This window comes from Artemia sp. Qi Xiang Cuo, chromosome 19 (genome assembly GCF_049724085.1).
Source record: "Artemia sp. Qi Xiang Cuo chromosome 19, ASM4972408v1, whole genome shotgun sequence".
Taxonomy (NCBI): Eukaryota; Metazoa; Arthropoda; class Branchiopoda; order Anostraca; family Artemiidae; genus Artemia; species Artemia sp. Qi Xiang Cuo.
In genome coordinates, this window is record NC_142812.1 from 1,442,421 (window position 1) to 1,462,589 (window position 20,169).

Consider the following 20,169-nt stretch of genomic DNA (forward strand, 5'->3'; position numbering starts at 1 on the left):
TAAATACATTTATTCCTCTTGTCTTAGATTAAGTCTATCCAAGGTTGACAGTGTCTGCCCTTAGGATAGGTTGCTCTAGCTTTGAGATCCTTTGTTAAAGATTAGGCTGCATTTTCTAACATAAGGCTCAAGCTTTAAATGTTTGGTTAAGATCCTACACGGTCAGAAATTTGCCCCAAATGAAATTGTCTTTACTCATTTGTTAATTTTGCTTTTGCCTTGTTTTGTTTCAGACTGGTATGGGGTTGACTTGAAGGGGGATAGGTTAGATGCACACCATAGAACAGCACCTTGGAAAGTCAAGTTTAATCATTTTCTTGTTAATCCTAAGATTATAATGCCAAACTTTCGTAATTTTTCATGTTGACAACATTAAAAATTTAATACTGGTGTGAGCTTAAAAAATACCTATCCCCAAACAAGAAATTTGCTTGCTTTAATTTATACTGTATATTCACTCCAGCAAGTTTCATGTGCTTAATATACAACCTTTGGGGTTCTCCAAGAAATCAAATAAATATGGCAACATAAAAACAGGGGGGGAGGGCATTGAAATTGTTTGTAACAAGGATATGAGTTGAAACATTTAAAATACATGCTAAAAAAAGTTATCAAGTTTAGTTCAATTTTCTGACTATTTTATAAATAAAATAAGGCTTCTCTGATGCTTGATGTAGTCTTATTAGATATTTGATGAGTCATATTTACAATTTTGGTTTTATTGATTGTTTTTCAGTTGAGAGATGTCCATGGGTTCTATGGTGCCCTCACAAAAGAAATGGAGGAGATGGACCCTAAGCTGTTTTTAAAACCTATCAGATGGATAAAGAGCACGTGAATCCTGTTGCAACTCTGGTCCAAGCTGATATTGTGAAAGAGGACACAATAATGAGACCTGCAATTCCAGTTAATTCCCGTTTAGCTGTGATACTTAGGTGAGAATTATTCTGTACTTTTACTTTTGGTATAGATTAGGACCCAACCAGTATAGATTCTTGGGGTCGGATAACATATATTGCTAGTATACTGACTCAGTACCAATATAATTTGCTGATAAATTCCTCTCTGGAAAAAAAAAAATTACCTGAAGTTTAAACCTCTTATTCTTTGCCCATATTCATACTCGCTTGTTTCTTCATTGTCTATACACACCTATGAACAGCCGTAACAATTCACTGTGGATTCCAAATGCATATATGCTTTTTATGGTATTTGTATTATGGGGGAGGGAGGATTGTTAGAGGTGGAATTTTTTGAATTACCTGATCAATGTTGTGAGGTAAAGAGTATCAAGATTGAATGTTTGATTCACTCATCCATCTAATTTGTTGTAGGTGGAGTTGGATGACGTTTTTTACTTTTATCTTGTAATGTTATTTATAAATCAAAGAATAGAGGCTTAATATGATCTTTTTTGTCTTTACCATTGATTCCCCACTGGGAGCCCCATTCGTCATGAGAATTATGCCTTGCATCTGGTGATACAAACAAAGACAAAATAATAAGCAATAATTTTATTGATATAATCACCCAAAGATAGATAAACAATAGAGTTTCAGTAAACAGTATGACAAAAATTGCTTAAACTCAGTGTTGTTCCTCCAGACTGAATTTATGGTTTTTGCATAAATGCCTGAGATGGAAGCATGTTTCCCCTATTTGGTTGTTCCCATTACTGTTAATCATTTTATTCATGTTTTGCACTGCGAAACAATTAATCAAATTTTGTGTGGAAAAAGATGAAGGCTTCATAAATATATTTGGCATAAAGGCTAAGAATCTGAAAGTGATGTTTATATTGTTTGTTTGTTTTTTATAGAGGAATTACCTTGAGATAGAAAAAAACTGCCAGGATAATGGTTTGATTACCTTTGATATGTTGTCTGACTTACCCAGATTTTTTTTTTTTGCCTCACCACAGCAGGGTTCAGGCAATGTATTTATCTGTTGAGAAATATACACTCAGTTTTTGACCTATTTATTATTACAAACACTTGATAAGGCTACGTGATCGACACTGCCACATTTAAATGAGGAAAAATGGTCTTGATAAGTTTCTTTGTGATATAAGGTAAAAAACCTTATTTGGATTTTCTTGACTGTTAAAATATTTTATATATAACAGTCAATAGAATTTTTCTCAGAGGCTTGGTCCTTAAGGTACATTGAAAGTTTTCTACCCTTTGTACTTTGCATAAATTAAGTCAGTGCAAGGTTTTGATTTTATGCCCAATTTTAGAAAGCATATAAGTGTGATATAAATGGATTTGAACTATTGAGTGTAGCTCCTTTCACTTGTTTTCTTAGATGGAGAACAAATTCAAACTTATTCAAGTTTATGTTTATTCAACACTTACAAACAAATTCAAGTTTATTTCAATCTTGTGGCCCCAGTTATTTTTTTGTATTCTCTTTTACAACTAAATTTATACAGATCAATTTTTATTTAGAAAATATGACAACTATGCCATCTTTGTGGAAGTCTCCTTTTATATATACATATTATGTAAATATTTTATTTTCAGGTATCTTGCAAGTGGAAATTCTATGGCAACATTATCATTGTGTTACAGAATGGGACAATCCACAATTTTAAGCATCATATAAGAAACATACAAAGCAATTTGGAGAAACCTACAACCTATCTCTATGAAGCCACCTTCCAAGGAAGATTTTTATGCAATAGCCAGAGATTTTTCCGAACTTTGGGACTTTCCTCATTGCATTGGGGCAATTGATAGAAAACACTGTCAAATTCAGTGTCCTTCTAATTCTGGTTCTGATTTTTTCAATTTCCATCAATTTTACAGCATAGTTTTGATGGCTGCAGTAGATGCTTGCTACAAGTTTATTTATATTGACGTAGGCGCTAAAGGAAAGGAAAATGACAGCACTGTCTTTTCTAGGTCAAGCTTTGGTACTGCTTTGTGTAATGTCACCCTACCCATCCCTGACCCATCTTTGTTGCCAAACTCAGAGGATGTTTTCCCATTTGTTTTTGTTGGGGATGAAGCGTTTCCTCTTCAAAAAAACTTAATGCAGTCATATCCAAAGTATGGCAGCCTCACCCAAGAACAAAAGATATTTAATTACCGTCTGTCACGGGCTAGAAGGGTGATGGAAAATGCATTTCGGATAATGTCCATGAAATTTAGAATTCTCAAAAGTAGTGTCAATTGCAAGCTGGAAACAATGGATCTTATACTAAAAACCACTTGCATCTTGCATAACTTTCTTTTAGGATCTGATTTGTCAAGACATAACTTCACCACCCTTGTTGACCGAGAAGTAAATGGGCAAATTATTCCAGGCTCTTGGCGCAACAGCTCTAGCCTAGAGTCAGCCGGAAATTTATCCAGTAATTTCTCCTCTAGAAATGCTATCCTAGTAAGAAATACCTTCAAGGAATATTTTACTGGTCCTGGATCTGTTCCGTGGCAGGATCAGTCAGTGCAAAGTGGGATATATTAGTTTCAGTCAGTCAATATTTTCTTTTCTCTTTCGAGTTTGCAATTGAGGCTATTTCTATAAAAGATGTAGGTTAAATCAATGTTTTTAACATGGTATTGTTTTGGGATTGGGGTAAATAATTGAATAGCATATTAGTACAATTTAGTTTTTAAGGATTAGCAATCTTCAAAGAGAATAGTGCTAGATAATCTTGAGGAAAAGAAAAAAAATATTAGATGAAAATTGTCTTTCTAGAACTTAAACTATTTTGAAGAAAAAACCCATTTATTTATTTTTTCATGGTTTCCTTGTGGCAATTTTGCATTCATCTTAAAAACTAATCTTGTTGTTATTATTTCTCAAATATATTTAAGAAGTTATTGAAATATAATGTTTTGTTCAACCCCAACACTCCAATCAGATTCAAAGCCTGTTTTGGCTTCATTTTGAAATTGAAGCCATTTGCCACTGAATTTGTAATGTTTCTTAAGCAAGACACTTTTTTCCTTTTTTATTTTTATTTACTTGCTTAACCCAAGACACTTCCTAAACCCCATAAAGTACAAACCTCAAGATGTTTCTTTTTCAACCCCCTATTTTTTTCAATACTAAAACATGCACAGAAAGGTATCAAAATTACAATATTTTATTTTAAAAATTCGGCAAGAAAGAAAAAATTATCCAAATATTTTTTCAACAATAGCCATTCTATCTGTGCTAGTAATCTCCTTTTCTTTAGTGTCTACTTTATTCTTGTCTTCCATAGTTTTTTGTATATTTTAATTTGTATTTTGGTAACATGGCAAATATACTGGACTAGGCAGGATTTTTTCTCCTATTAATGTTATTTAATTTTGTCTTGCATAGTTTTTGGTTTGCTTTAATGATTATTTGTTCATGATAATTTTTTGGGGTCTCCAATTACCTTCAAATGGATCACAGAATTTATAGACAATTTGAATTGCCTTTATTCAATCCCCTATACCTTAGTTCTTCCTTAGGATGGATGATAGACTATCTATCAACCATTTTTGTATGTCTCTTAAAAAGGTATGCTAGCTTTGCATCTCACAGGGGCAATCTGTCTTGGCTTTATTCTAATTAGCCATGGCTTTCTAGATTTTCATCATTTCCATCAAGTTTTTCATCACTTCCATCAAGTTGATTTTAATTCAGTTTTTTTCTTCTTTTTGTCCTTTGTTTTTGTTGTTTTATTTTGTTTACTTTAAAGAATTTTAATTCCTAAATGTACTTGTTTTTGGCATCACTGGCCTTTACTTTCTACAAACATGTGTACTGATTTAAAGAAGATCTTTTCACCATTGCAAGAGATTTTTCAGAACTAATTTCCCTCTTTGCATTGGAGCAATTGATGGGAAACACTGTCAAATTCAGTGTCCACTTAATTCCGGGTCAGGTTTCTTTAATTTTCACCAGTTTCACAGCATAGTTCTAATGGCTGTGGCCGACGCTAGATATAAGTTTATTTATATTGATGTTGGTGCCAAGGGAAAGGAAAATTACAGCACTATTTTTGCCAGGTCAAGTTTTGGTACTGCCTTGCGGAATGCCACACTTCCCATCCCAGATCCATCGTCTCTACCAAATTCGCAGAATGTTGTTCCGTTTGTTTTTGTTGGAGACAAAGCTTTCCCCCTTCAAAATAACTTAATGCGGCCATACCCTAAGTATGGCACTCTTACACGGGAACAAAAAATATTTAACTACCGTCTTTCACGGGCTAGTAGGGTCGTGGAAAACGCATTTGGAATAATGTCTGCAAAGTTCAGGATCCTTAAAAGCAGAATCAGTTGTAAGTTTGAAACCATGGACTTCATTGTAAAGACCACTTGTGTTTTGCATAATTTTCTTTTGGTGTCTAATTCATCAAGATATCACACGGTAACGCTTGTTGACTGAGAAGTAAACGGTCAAATAATTCCAGGCACCTGGCGCAATAACCCTAGCCTGAATTCAGCCGGAAACTTATCTAGCAATAACGCCGGTAGTAATGCTATCCCCATACGAATTATGTTCAAAGAACATTTTACTGGTCCTGGATCAGTTCCCTGGCAAGATCAGTTTGTGGAAAATGGTCTTTACTAGTGTTGGTTGAATGGAGATTTTTTTTCACAGTTAACAATTGAGGCTACGTCTTAAAAGAACAAAGGAACTTTAATAGCATTGAAAAAAAACATGAGTAAGATAACGAAATGTTCTATATGAAAATTTGTATACTTTATTTTGCGACAATGTTTTTACATTGAGCATTGTGTTAAATCTAAAGGTGTAAATAAGTTAATTTAACTAATCACTCTTAATTGTAATATTTGCTATTAATTATTGGCGTGATAAGTGATCCTTTTTCTTATTTCTTTCATCGTTTTTCCTTATTTTTGAATACTTCGTTTTGTTATCATTTGATATCGACCAGGCATAAATAGTTGAAAAGAATATTGATTTTATATCTTGTTTGGAAGTGATGTAGAGAATGAAACATTTTCCTTTCCCTAATCTGTTTTTCTGTAGGCATTCTTACAATATTAAAAAAAATTATTATTATTTTAAATGTTATAATTTTTACAATATTCATACATTGACATTATAAACAATATTTAAATTCTTTCTAAGTTTGTTAAGTACTTCTCTGAAGCATCACAACTCATTTTCATCTTTTAAAGATGATTTGAAGCTCTTGCCTGCTTTTAAAACCAAAGAAATGGTTAGAGAGTCTTATCCTTAAATGGTGCTAACTGACAATTCTGTTTTTCAGTGGATATTTGAATTTTGAAAACCGTTTGTGTTTCACCTCTGAACATGCCACCTAAAATTAGAGTTCTGTTTAAAAGACTTTCAGTATTAATTTAATACGTAGGTTTTTCTTTATTTCTTTTCTGTGTTGTTGAATTACTGGTGTTCATGATATGGAATGAGTTGGTTGATATATCTAATAAAAATGTCTTTTCAGTGGGAACAAACAATTGTATTATGTTAATTGAAATCTATTGTTATTTTTCGTTTTTTACACGCAGACCTGAGCTCAATTTAAGGCAGTATGTAGTAAATATTCATGGCTCATAAGCTGCAGATCCTCTAAATAAAACTTCATAGCATTATAAAACACGGATAGAACCCAGGAAAGAACTAAAAATAATTGTGAAATGGTTAAATTTCAAGATGGAAAAAAAACCATAACCATTGCTGATTGGCCAGTAAGAATAACACCATACTGTTGGGGCTAAGAACTGACCCTTGTCTCACTCCTCGACCTGAGCAGTTTTGGTCTAAATGTTGTCCACTAAAAAATGCTCTGACTGATAAATTATTTTACCACGATGCTAAGCTGTGATCTATATATTTATTTACTCCACTAAGTGCCAATCATTCCCACTTTACTAGGTTCCACAATAAAAAGTTGAAAGTATAAAGGTTTAATGCAAAAGAAAAATAACTCATTATTTACAAAACTAAAGAACAATCGCTTATTATTGACAAAAATAATAACTCATTATATACAAATTCATTTTCCACTACCTCCATTATTGCCTTCTGAACGCGTATTTGCCTGTTTATCGGCAAACTATCCATGTTTCTGGCCAGGATGCAACAGAATCCATAATTTCTAGAATTCTCCCACTCGTTTGTCTTACTCATTTCCATCATTCTGCTCTCCAAGAATCTTTTGATCACTGAACTGTCCTTTTCCTGTGGTTGCTCACTTTGACGTATTGTTGTTTTCCTTGATCTGGGAGAGTATCCATAATATTTAGAAGCAGTTAAAGTTGATTCGGGAGGAGGAGGGCTATATTCAGGGGCTAGCGAGGGATTTGTAAAAGGGGACATGGGCCGATTTTTTTCAGTGGATAGTTGGACAATTTTGGACCCAGAAGCAGTTGAATACGATTTGGGAGGTAGAGGGCTATACTCTGGGGCTGGTGAGGGATTTGTAAAATGAGATATTGGGAATTTTTTATCTTGTATTTTGGGGCTAAAAGAAGTATGAGCAGTTGGAGATGATTCTGGAGGTGTAGGGCCGGCGAGGGATTTTTAAAATTGGATATTGGAGAAGTTTTTTTTGGATATTGGGGCAGAATCAGTGGCTGGAAAGGGGTTTATTTTTTGGAAGACAAGGGTCTCAAGAGGACTTTTAGGTTCATTAATGGAGGAGGGATGGGAAAAGAGTGAATATACTTTTGATGATGTTGGAGTTGAAAGACAAGGATTTGAAAAGGATTTAAGCGGCGATGAGATAAATTGATCATTTCCATAATCATGGGATGTTGTAATAGGCTGGTCGTCGTAATCACCTGTGTCGTTTTGAGAGAGCTGTATGATTATTGTTTTTTCTGGGTCTTCTAGATTCCCCGAAGTCCTATAAGGTAAAGTTTGTAAACAATTTATGAAATATACAATAATACACATACATTTACAAAAGTTCTGGAACAGGGGTATAATTTGCTATGGGGTGGGGGTTGGGGGCAATGTAAAATGTTTCACCAACAGGAGTCAGTGGCGAAGCATATATAAATCCAGAAGAACAGTCGTCTGTCGTATCTAATATAGTAGTCATGAAAGCAAAAACTACAGGGAAGGGAAAATGGAGGAGTAGTTAAGATTTAACAACTAACTTTTTTTCCTAAGCCATTCAAATTGTAGGAAAGGTCATCCTAATCCTTTTACTTCGAGAAAGGACGACGAAAAGGAAAAGACAATGTCAAATTTGTTAACAAAATTTTGAGGTCTGAAGTAGTGAAAATAACTATTTTGAGCCAGAAGGGTGCTTGAAAAGGTGTACTATTCCTTATATTTACCTCTTATACTCTTACTTTTGATAATCAAATTATCGTTAAACTAGTGTTGCACCAAGTAGGGTCGAAGTTTTACGGAATCAAACAGTTTGGGGGAACAAACAGTAAGAAAGGAGCGACCCGGCTCAATAGTAACCAAAACTCTAAAAAACGGAATTTTGATACCAATATATACGGTAGATCAAAAGAATTAGATTTTTAGGCTTATTTAAAAAAAATTTCATTAAATTTACTTAATGAAACTTAAAAAACTTTTGCAACATTTTGGTTGAGTGCAGGACAAAGCTCCATGGACAATAAAGTAATGGACACAAACCAGCCTGAGCATCAGAAAGCTATTTAAAAGCGGAAAAAAATTGTATTGTAAATTCTGATAAGCACAGATTTTCTCAGATTAATATTTAGCTGCTGTTGAAAAAAAAACAATTAGGCCAAAAGATTCAATTCCATTTTCTGATATTGTTTAATATTCTCTCTCAAACCGAAAATATAAAAATTGCAAAGATTTGCACCTACATATATTCCTGCTCTCACATGTTGTACATATATTAAACAGAAATTTTAAATTTTACTTGGTAGAAAGGAACAAATTCCAATTAAACTGATATTTCTGTTTTACTAAGACAGATCATTCTGCAATTCTTTGACTTACAACGAATCATGGAATAAATGCATCATAAGGAAGATGCTTAAAACCAACTGTAAGGGCATGAAAGATTTCAAGTAAAGAACATTTTTTTTTCATTCAATCTTTAACATTTAAAAACCAAATTATAAAACCAGTAGCGTATATTCAAATTCGCTTGGGGTTGGGAGGATTTTGACTTGATTTTACAAACTTTTTGGTTAAAGCCTTTATCTATTATAGTTGAAATAATGTCCCTCAATATTTCATCTTTAAGCAGGATTGTAGGTGGTTGTAGGAGGATTTCCATCGCCATATGGTCAAGATTTCCTACAGCCTTTTTTACATTTTCATCAAATAATTCTTGTCTTAATTCATGATTTGTTTCAGCTAGGTTTAGTAGGTTACATGATTTAAGTTTTAGGTGGCCCTTGGTAAATAAGATTCTTCCTTTGATACCGCCATAGATCACTGTGTTGATCAAATCCCTTTTTTGTATATTACTTGGTGAGGTTATGTTAATTAAACTATGGGGCTTATGCATTACGTTCTTTTTTTGAAAGATTTAAAATTATTTGTACCTTTGTTTCTTAATGTTAGTAGTTTCATTATCAATTATCTTACCTAGCACCTTGGAAATATGCAGAAATTGCTCTTTCAATAGTTTTGTTGTCATTCTTAAGGAATAGACCCTAGAATAAATTTCAAGATGAAATACAAGAGAAACAACAATTTTTCAATTAATTTTCTAGGGGTGTTTTTTTCGTTAGAACTTATGTTGATTTAAGCGTATTTAGTCATAATTTGCAAAAAATTAACCAAATGTCTTGATGATTTATTGAATTATTTATTATTTTTAAAATACAATCAATTATTTATTTAGGACGCTGTGACTGATATAATAACATTTATATGCAAATAACAACTATTCATCAACTTAACATAAATACACATTGGCCACTATTTAAAATTTTGGAATTGAATTGTGCTGAGGTGCTGAGACCAGGTTATACCTTAGAGATGAATTTTTTTGGTTGAAAATGCATTATATAACCTTTATTTCTGGTCTTGAGCTACGCTCAGTTTTGATTTATTTCTTTTTTTTCTTTTAAAGATTATTTCTTCTCTTTTCACGGTATATTTTATGTTTCTAGAATTATATTGGTATTGCTTGTAATACCTTATCTCTTGGATTGGGTCATGTTGACCTTGATATTTTACACAGTCCTTGTTTTTTTCGATCTTAAAACATATTTTTTGTTTTCTACATTTATCTAGTAGGGCTAAATCGGTCTGACAAGGACCTTTGGCAAACCAGTACCAAATTTTATATTGTTTTTGCAAGTTTCTAATTTCCTTCTGAATGTATTGAAGGTACTTGCTCTTTCTCCCGTTGTACTTTAATCCCAGTTTTGCTCTTGCGGGTTGATATTTGGGATTGTTTGCAAATTGTAGTCCAAAACGATACGATTCTTTGTCATATTTTCTTAAATCATATTTAACGTCCCACTTTTTTGGAAAAATTTCCTTTCCTGATTTGTCCAATATCAGGATTGCTGCTGAGTATATCATGTTTTCTTTGGCAAACCTGAAAGTTATGAATTCTGTGTCAATAATTGCCTTGGCCATTTTTCTGAAAGGAAAGGTAGTTTCTATTGGCTATTGTGTTGTTGTTTTACTTCAAAATTAGTCACATATATGGTGATCTTATGACGAGATCAAACTTTTGGTCGCCAGTATTTCATCAGACTAGGGTACTTACTCCTTCGAAATAATTCGATACTTCTAAACCTCCAAATCAACTAAGACGGAATATTTCTTTTTAAATGGAAAGTAAGGTAACTTTAGGCCAAAGTTGAACAATTTTTCACCAGTGCCACCTCGCACTTGGTTATTATAATTCGATTCTCCAAAGTTCCGTACTAGTCTAACATTATTCCATGAAACTACCATTATTATATATTCTTTTTTTCTTTATATATATGTTTATCTTGATGTTGTTTAATTATTATAGAGCCGTTTTTGGTGTTTTTATTTGTCACTGAGTAATGTTAATAAATATATTAAAAAAAATTGAAAAATACAGCAACTTTATTTAATATTTTTAATTTTACAAATTTTTTGACTAGTTTAATTATTATGATACTGGTATGTTTATGCTTGGGATCTTGGTAGTTTTATTTTTTTTTCATTTTACTCGCTATTGGAAAATATGCGCCGCTTATTTTGTGTGTGTCATATATTATTAGTCACCCTTTGTGCGCGTAGTTGCGTGTGCATGTGTGTATTTTTTTACCAATTATTTAGAATGAGGCTAAAAGTGTCTTTTAAATTCTTCAATTTGTAGATTTTTTTTATTTCCCCTTTAACGTTTCCTACTATGTATTCATTGTATTTGATATTTGCCTAAAATTTTATTTTTGTTCCTTCTCCTGTATAGCAAGGATAATAAATCAGGTATTTTAATAAGCTTTTTGGGAGGGGCAATTTCCTTATTCGTGTTACATCTGGTATCATGTGAGTAAGTATTTTCTTCCGACAGAAACCCAAAAAGGTAGTTCATTCATCTCCCTTTGAGAGGGGTCTAAATAATAATTCGAGGGTTACCACATCTTTTTCTTTGGTTGGATTTGGGTCCCCCTGTCCCTCAAATGTTAGTACGTGTTTATTTTTTATTTCAAACGGGAAGTTCCTATTGGATTGATACAAATTGTAGATCATGGACTTTAATATAATATAGTCATGGAGTCTAATGAAGTGGTCGTTTATTGGTCCCCCTGATGGTAGTTACCAAAGGTGATCGTCCTCAATTCTTTGGAATAAGACTTGAACCGTATTACGAATCATAAAGTTATCTTCCCGCTTCCTAAAACGGTTCAAATCCCTCTGCCATAAGTACACACCTTGTTTCATTAGAATCTGAATCAGGTCAAACTGCCAGAAATGAAATATTCGAATGGGGTTAGGTTTTTCTGGTACCTATGGTACAAATTTACGAAATATTTCGTAAACTATGACTTTGAACATTAACATGTTGTGAGATGAATTCCTTGGTACTGACTTGCTGAGAATTCTGAATGTACAAATGGCCTGTTTCACTGTGATGATGTTGGGTAGGTGTATAATGTCATCATGTAACCTTAGCCTTATGATGATGTCCATGAAAGCGTATGGATTCTTAAGAAAACAACTCCTGGTGTTTAATAAATAAGATCTTGTTTCCTGGTGTAGTAAGATCATGCTTAAAACCTTATGATCCAATCTTGTAATTAGATACCGTGTATTTTCGGTTAAATGTGTAGTTGCTCGGGCCCCGTTGTTAGTGAGGCTCTTATGTCGTGCGGGTTGTTTGCTTGGATGGCCAGATCCAAAGGATAGATTTTGGGAGGTGTTTCTGTGAGGTTTGGAAAAACTTCCCCACTAATAAAAAATGTTGCTTCATTTGTAATGTCGTATGTGTTCGTGTCGCACATATCTCCAATAGTATCTAAAACATTTTTATATTTTACCCATTCGGGAGTCCATTTTTTAAATCTATTTCTTCTTCCTGTGGAAGCATTTTCAGTTATAAAATAATGTAATTCCATTTTGCCTGGCGAGATAAATTCACCAAACATAATTCCTTGATTTTCAACTCCATATTCGGTCATCATTTGGTGTTGTGATGGATGAAATAAAATTATTTTTGAGTAACTGGGTCTACAGGATAAAGTATGTGTACTTATGTAACATCTGGAACACACGCGAAAAATGAAGTTTGGCTGATACTAATGAAGTAAAACAAAATAAGATTAAAAAAATATAATAGTTTAGATAGCTAAAAGCAATCTATTTTCAAAGTGTTTTTGGGTACAGATGTCAAAACAGAGCTTTTAATAATTCCAGAGGAACAAACATCCATCAAGGCAGAAAATATATTTGTTTCTTCGGAAAATGAATGTTCAGTTTTCAAAAAGGAGGTGGAGGAAATACACTTACGGAGTTTCTTGGACAAAAACTAAATAGAAATAGCCAAGTTTTATGAACAAAAACCAATTGAATTTCTTTCTTTCCAAAACAAATTTGCAGGGGCTAATCATATTGAAACAAACTTAACTTCTTCCATAAAACTTCAAGTGTTCAAAGTGTAAATTGTAATTCTATCGACTTGAATAAAGTAAAAATAGAGTGCCTTCTATCTAATCGTCCAAAGTCACACAGAATAGAATCATCCGGCTATTCCCAAAGAGAGGCGATAGTTATTGAAGATTCTGACGATGAACAATATAGTTGTAGTGATCGAGATGATAGAAAAAGTTCAAATGTTCAATGTAGAGATTGTAATTCTATCTAGTTGAATAAAGTATAAACAGAGTCCTTCCCATGTATTCGTCCAAAGTCACACAGAATAGCATCATCAGGCTATTCCCAAAGAGATGCGATAGTGATTGAAGATTCTGACGATGAACAATCTAGTTGTAGTGAACGTGATGATAATTTTTTTTTAACTGTTAATATTACACAGTTAGGGGTTAGTTACTAATTGTTAGTTTAGCAAACTGTCACTTTATTTTTGTTAGTGTGTTAATTGTTTAAGTGAGAATCTTACTCACACTATCCTTGGAGCAACTTGCCAGGTTTTTAATAATCCGATTGGGTTCAAGTGATTTAATGCACCTGCAAGTGATGTGTAATATAATGGGTGGGTATTACTTGCTGACATAACATAGGGATTAGTACATTTAGATTTATTTATATATCTAATTTTTCTGGTTTTTTAACTACTCTACCGGATTTGGTTGTAATTTCCTCGGTTGTTTGGGGCTTATCATTTTTGGGTTCGGCTAACTAGATTATCAATTTTTCTATATCTTTTCTCTAGGAATTTTTTACATTTTAATTTTGCCTCCTTTCCTTGTGATGCCGCCGAAGTTGATTTTAAACTTTTTGAATCTCTGAATTTTTCCTGGTCTGATTTGCTTTCTGACTCTGATGTACTTAATGATTCAGGGTCTGTATTTGTAATGGGGGATTTTTTGAACTTGGGGGTAGAGCCGGCCTTGCTTTCAAAAATTTCTTCACCCCTTGAAGTTGTAGGCATATCAATTGCTTGTTTAGGATGGACTCCTACTTCTGGCAGATTAAATGATTCTTGCGAACTTTCTGATGAATCGAATGTTTTTGTCGGATTACGCCATTGCTTGAAGGCAAAGTCTTCAGGGGGATGTGGCATCTGTTGTATCATAGTCTCCTTCCAAGATGTCCAATCCCTAGGTTTGGCCTTTGATGCTGTTATATCATGATCATGTGATTTTTGAGTGTCCTTAGGCGTTTCAGGATTTACCTTGTGTGTCCTGTGTCTTGTTATGATAGGGTAATTTATTATGTCCATTGCTTTGCGCAGAGTTTTTCCTCGTGGTTCGCTGGGGTACTCCAATCTTTGGTCATTAGGGCTATCAATAGTTTTATTTAACTCGTCATAGAGTTATACAGGTCGCTCTATGGGCGTTGTTGGTAAAATTAAATCGTTTGGGAATGGTTTGGCAGGATGGGGGGTTGACATTCTATCAGGAAAAAATATAGATTTGGGGGAAATTGTATAATCTTGGTCCTCTGAACTCTCTGTGGAGGATGAATTATTTTTTCCGTGTTTTAGGTTATTTGGGATTTTGTTCCTTGGGGTAACCATATTTGTCATTGCTAAGAATTCATTGAAATCTTCTTCCTCGCTTTCGTTTTCGAAGTATCCTTGTTTGAAATTAAAGGGTTTTAATTCATCTAACCTCGACCGACGTGTTTTATTTTCGGCATCTGAAGAATCAGACGTCGTGGGTTGTGGGGCCCATGCTTCTGGAAATTTTGCCCTTTTTGTGCGGCTGATGTGAGTTTTATAAGTTTTTCCTGTATTTGGGCTAAAGATCTTAAATGGTATTTTATTATCATATTTCTTTATAATTATGTAAGGGCCGAATTATCGATCTGAGAGTTTCTTACCCTCTGCTGTCGTTTCATTTTTAACATAAACAAAATCTCCTACATTGAAATTCAAATCTCCCTTAATGCTTGGAATAATTTTATTTTGCCTGATTTATTTTGGATTTTTCTATTTCCTTCTTAACGATTTTATAAGTCTTTCTCATTCTATTAATAAATTCCTGCTTGTAATCTTCGGAATCATTATAGTATTGTCTCGATTCGATAATTTCATCATAGGGAATTCGAAAATCACGTCCGAAAAATATATAGAAGGGGTTGTCCTTCACTACTTGTGAAAATGCCGTGTTGATCACGTTAGTTAGGTAGGTAAGGTCTCATGCCAGTTTCTTCTACTATCTTTTGTATAAATTCCTAAAATATTTGAAAACAATGTATGTTTATTTTTGATTTTCCCATTGGCTTGAGGGTGATATGGGGTTGTTACTAATTTATTAATGTGGAGAAAGCTCATTAAATCTTTAGTTACTTTTGAGACAAAATTACTCCCGTTATCAATCAGCACTGTATTTGGTATTCCAAAATTTAGGAACAACTTAGTGAGTGCTTTACTGGTGGTATAGGCACTTTGATTTTTTAATGCTTTAGCAAAAGTGAAACCGAAAAAATAGTCGATGACAGACAAGATGCAAGTGTGACCTTTGCTAGATGTGAGCAAGCCGCCACTAGTGCCATACAGGTCAAACGAAATTATGTCAAATGGAAACCTTGCTATGGGGGTCCTTCCCATGGGTGGATTAGGCCATACAATAGGATTTTTTCTCGGATTACACGTATTAAAGTTGTTTGTGATGTCCTTAAGTTTAGTTAGAGCTGATGGGACATAAAAGTACTGATTCAATTTGTGAAAAGTCTTACTAATTTTTAGTTGACCATCTACCTCTGAATGGAAATATTTAAATGCAAGAATTTCTAGATTTTTGGGTAAAACTGGAATTATGGAAGTTTGGTTTTGGTTGGTCTCATTGGTTAGTATTCTACATAATATTTGTTCATCCAAATCATAATAATAATTATCTATCTGCTTTTTGAGTGTTTTTAAGTGATCTGGTAGTTCTTTATCGTAAAGGAAATATTTTATCAGGGCAGTACATGTTTCATCTGTACTTTGGCTTTCTCTTATATTAATTAAAGATAGTGGACCATGCTCATTTTTTGACTTATTGGCTATGTTTGTTTTTAACTTTTTACTTTTTGGGGCTTTTTTTTAGTTTATTGCATTAACTTCGTTAATTTTATTTTCTTAGAGGTTATCCTCTGGAAATCTACTTAGGTAGTCACAAGGAGTGTTTTCCTTTCCCTTGAGGTGTTCAAATTCATAGTCTAAATCTTGTATTTCGAGTATCCATCGAGCAAGGATTCCCGTTGGTTTTTTAAAAGTTTGTAGATATTGTAAGCTCTTATGACCACAACGTAGTTTAAATTTCCTACCCACCAAATAATGTCTAAATTTAGCTAGGTGATGAATTATTGATAATAGCTCAAGCATGGTGGCTGAGTAATTTTTTTCTCCTGGGGTGAGGGTACGACTAGCATATGCTATTACCTTTTCTTCCTTTATGATTTTGCCATTTTCTTCCCTTTCAAATGTTTGTGAGAGAATGGCCCCTATTCCCTTGGTTGATGCATCCGTAGTAACTACGAATTGTCCTGTTTGGTAATGACAAGATGGACTCTGATATGAGTGCCTTTTTTAGATAATCTAAGGATTCTTGTGCTTCTTTTGACCAAATAATCTTTTGCGGTTTTCCTCGAGCAAGGTCAGTTAGGGGCTTAGCTATCTGGGACAAGTTTCGTATGAATCTTCGAAAGTAACTACAAAGTCCCCGGATACTTCGTAACTGTTTTATAGTTTGGGGGGCTTTGAGATTCTCTACTATTTTTACTTTTTCTGGATCAGGGGCTATTTGGCCTTGCGTTACTACTACTCCCAAAAATTTTATTTTATTTTGCAACAAGTTTACCTTTTCTGGCCTACATTTTAAATTTCTACATTACAAATTGTGCCAAATGAATATTGAATTGGTCCACGTCTGTGTCCCCTTCATATTCTGGGAGGGATTTTGCAATTTCTACCGAAGTTGCAATTAATTGTTGAGCTGTTAGTAGTTTTGTTTGTTCCAGTGCCATTTTAAAAAATATGTTATTCTTATTTTCTTGTTTCTATCTTACTTTGTAATTGTTTGATTTTAAAGTAAATTTGTAGGATAAACATAATTAAAATAAACACTTACAGGAAAATAAATAAGAAAGATTTTTTTGTATTGTTAGTTGTCAGTTTCTCTCGTGATTTTCTCTAATTTAAGGCCGCGCCAAATGAAACGGGGGGTAATGTTTAAAGTTATAAGTGCTTTATCTTAAGGACGCTTTCATATCTTGAAGATATTTTCTGACTTTTAATTTAGAGGTAGCATGGCGAAGGGTTTGAATCCTTTCTCCTATGAATTGAATGTAATGGGATCTGATTGAGTTTCGTTATCTCTATCTTGAGACTAAGGATTACAGATTTAGGAATGCTTGCTGTCCTCTGATTCTGATTCCCAATGGGAACGTTACCTAGAGTACACGAGAGATCTGACTGACATCCGACAATACAAACAAGAAGATCATAATAAACAATGGTTTTCTTGTGCTTACATAAAATGACAATTGACAAAGTTAAAGATGACAATTCGGCAAATAAGCATAAAAATCGTCTCTGGATGCTCTCCTAAGACTGCCTTAAAACACCAAATTTTCAGTTTATATCTATTGTAAAACAACTGGTTTGCAGTTCAATATGTGGGAAGACACAAAAAAAGGTTATCGCAATTAAATGCACATCTGCATTTGCAAAAAAGTTAGATGCGCAAAAAAAACATCATTTATCTGACACTCCCACTACTTTAATTCGTTTCGACTAGATAAAGATGAAGGCAAAAAAACTTTAGATTTCTACTTGGAAAATTCAAGACGCGCAATACTCGGCAAGTATGCTATGATTTGCACGTAAGCCATCACCCATAGCTTTTGCGAAATTGTAGGGTGATCTAAAATGGTACTTTTTTCAAAAGATACAATTTTTGCTTTTGCGCAGAGGAAACGCTTTTCTTAGGTATGCAATACATTGCACAAGCAATTTACGGGGAAACCGCCAAAAATTTGTGGATAGTGAAAGTCCTGAACAGAAGGCAACTGTTGAATGATTAGACAGAACTGAATCAAAGGGGTGATACAAAGCTCTTGGCTGTCATTCTTGGGAGACATCTGGCAGTTTATAAGTGGCAATGGAGTTCCTATGTTGTTCTAAAATCATTTTTCTGTGAATAGGCAGCAAATAATACCTGGTATTTTGACAATATTTCCCATCAGTTCAGTTTTTTTAAGAAAAAAAAATGATCAGGGCTTTTCTGGCCCCTTGTTATTGTATGTTCCATGGTCTATCTGTAAATAATGGTCTGGACAAAGCAAGACAATTTAAATTTTGCCATGTATAAAAGGAATATATTCAAACTCTAAAACAGTGCCTTAGCAAAAAAAGGTGATACATCTAACTAGCGTATCCTATATGCTATATCTTCAGTTTTTATTTCAGTATGAATTCCACAATTTTCCTCTACTGGCCAATGGTTTTGTTTAAAATATTTCAAATTTTGTATGCAGTGCCCAACTTAGCCAAAAAGCAGCCTTTACCCAACATAGTACTTTCACTTTTGTGAGCTAAACATCAACTGGTAAATTTCTAGATAGTAATTTTCATTATCTCACAAAGTAGGTGGGCTAAGAGAGTGGAACCTTCAAGAATGAACTCCAAACCTAAATTGTTCCCTGGGAAGATGTTTTCAAGCTCTCATTTCCACTCCTTCCCTTTTTTTTAAAGCTTAGAAGACTTTATTAAAAACAGTACCTGCATTGACTTTTGAAAAATGGTCATCCTTAATTTTAGTTTGAACCTACTTTTCTTTGACTTTTCAAAAGACAAATCTAATGATTTGAGTAGGATTTTAGGCAACTGGGAATATTTTTTTATTAACAAACATTTTTCAAATTCTTTAAAAACATGACAAATGTGAATTGAACTAATTTATGAGACTCAATACCCTCTCTTTGGGTCTCTATTGTACTCTAGATCTATTTCTAAAAGTTTCGGTTGAATAAACATAAAACAAGGTTTGTCCATGGTAAATCCTTTTGGAGGCTAAAGAGGTTCAGGGTAAATCCTTGTCCATGGTAAATCCTTTTGGAGCCAAGAGGTTCAGACAGATGCTTCACAAGACCATCCCAAAGCAAGAATCAAGCCTCCCACGGCACTAATTTACAACACAGTAAATGGGAGGAGGCAAATGCATTTTCCAAAATGTATAGGCTTATCAGAGCTGTTTTTTAATGGAAATATCAAAAATGATATTTTTCAGCAAAACTACCACCAAAATAAATAAAGAAAAACGAGCATAAATTGGGTTTGTATAGGCCAAATGAAGATACTGAAAAAACAAAGCGAATATTTCGAGAGGATAAACGCCTCTCTTCTTCAGCGCGAAACGAATGATGTATCAATAAAAGCCAAAAATTAAAAGAATTAAATCCAACTCCCTAACAACCATAAAAGCGAGTTACTCTCCAATATCAGCGATTTGCACAAAATCCAAAAAAACATGAACTGACATCTAAGGATACTAGAGAGCAACTGACAAATGAAAGGAATCAATTCATTCACTTGAAAAAAACAAAACGAACCAGCAATTAAATAATTTTGAAAACTATGTCATTTGATTTAGGATTTTAATTAAGGCATTTCTTGCAGACACCCTTTGAGACCTAAGGGGTTGTTCATGTGTTTGATTAGATTACTGGGAAAGTGGTTCAAGGTTTATTTCATGGATTAGTAACGTATTGGCGTCTCTTTTGAGAAAACCGAAATATGACTCGTTTATTCTTAAATCACCGGACTCTCTGTTTAAAGATAGACCTAAATGTTGGTATTTATGAATTTCAACAGCTTCTTTGTAGTGCTGGACAATACGTTTATCATGCGAAATAATACTAGCTTGATTAAACAAAATAGTATGGTCTGGTTTTTCAAAAATGTGCTCTGCAAGGGCATAGTCAAAATTTTCTGGTTTTTTCCGCTTTTTAAGTGTATTATTAATTGAACTAGAATGCTGGGTTAATCTATCTGTTAGTCGCTGATTAGTTCTTCCGATATACCAAAGACCACACGAACAAGGAATTCTGTAGACACCGGAGTTTTCACCTATCGGGATGGGGTCTTTACCTTGATAAATTTGGGACCTGATAGTTTTACTGGGTCTATAATAGGTGTAAATGTTATAT

At 33.7% G+C, this 20,169-nt stretch overlaps 1 protein-coding gene and 1 pseudogene across 1 annotated transcript; both read left to right on the plus strand.

Moving 5' to 3' along the window:
- Positions 1-2,820: 2,820 nt before the first annotated feature.
- Positions 2,821-3,471, plus strand: LOC148940399 (uncharacterized). Its single transcript, XM_089105541.1, has one exon. The coding sequence runs from the start codon at positions 2,821-2,823 to the stop codon at positions 3,469-3,471; it is 651 nt and encodes a 216-aa protein (XP_088961667.1).
- Positions 3,472-4,896: 1,425 nt separating this feature from the next.
- Positions 4,897-5,556, plus strand: LOC148940400 (uncharacterized; annotated as a pseudogene).
- The last annotated feature ends 14,613 nt before the right edge of the window (positions 5,557-20,169 follow it).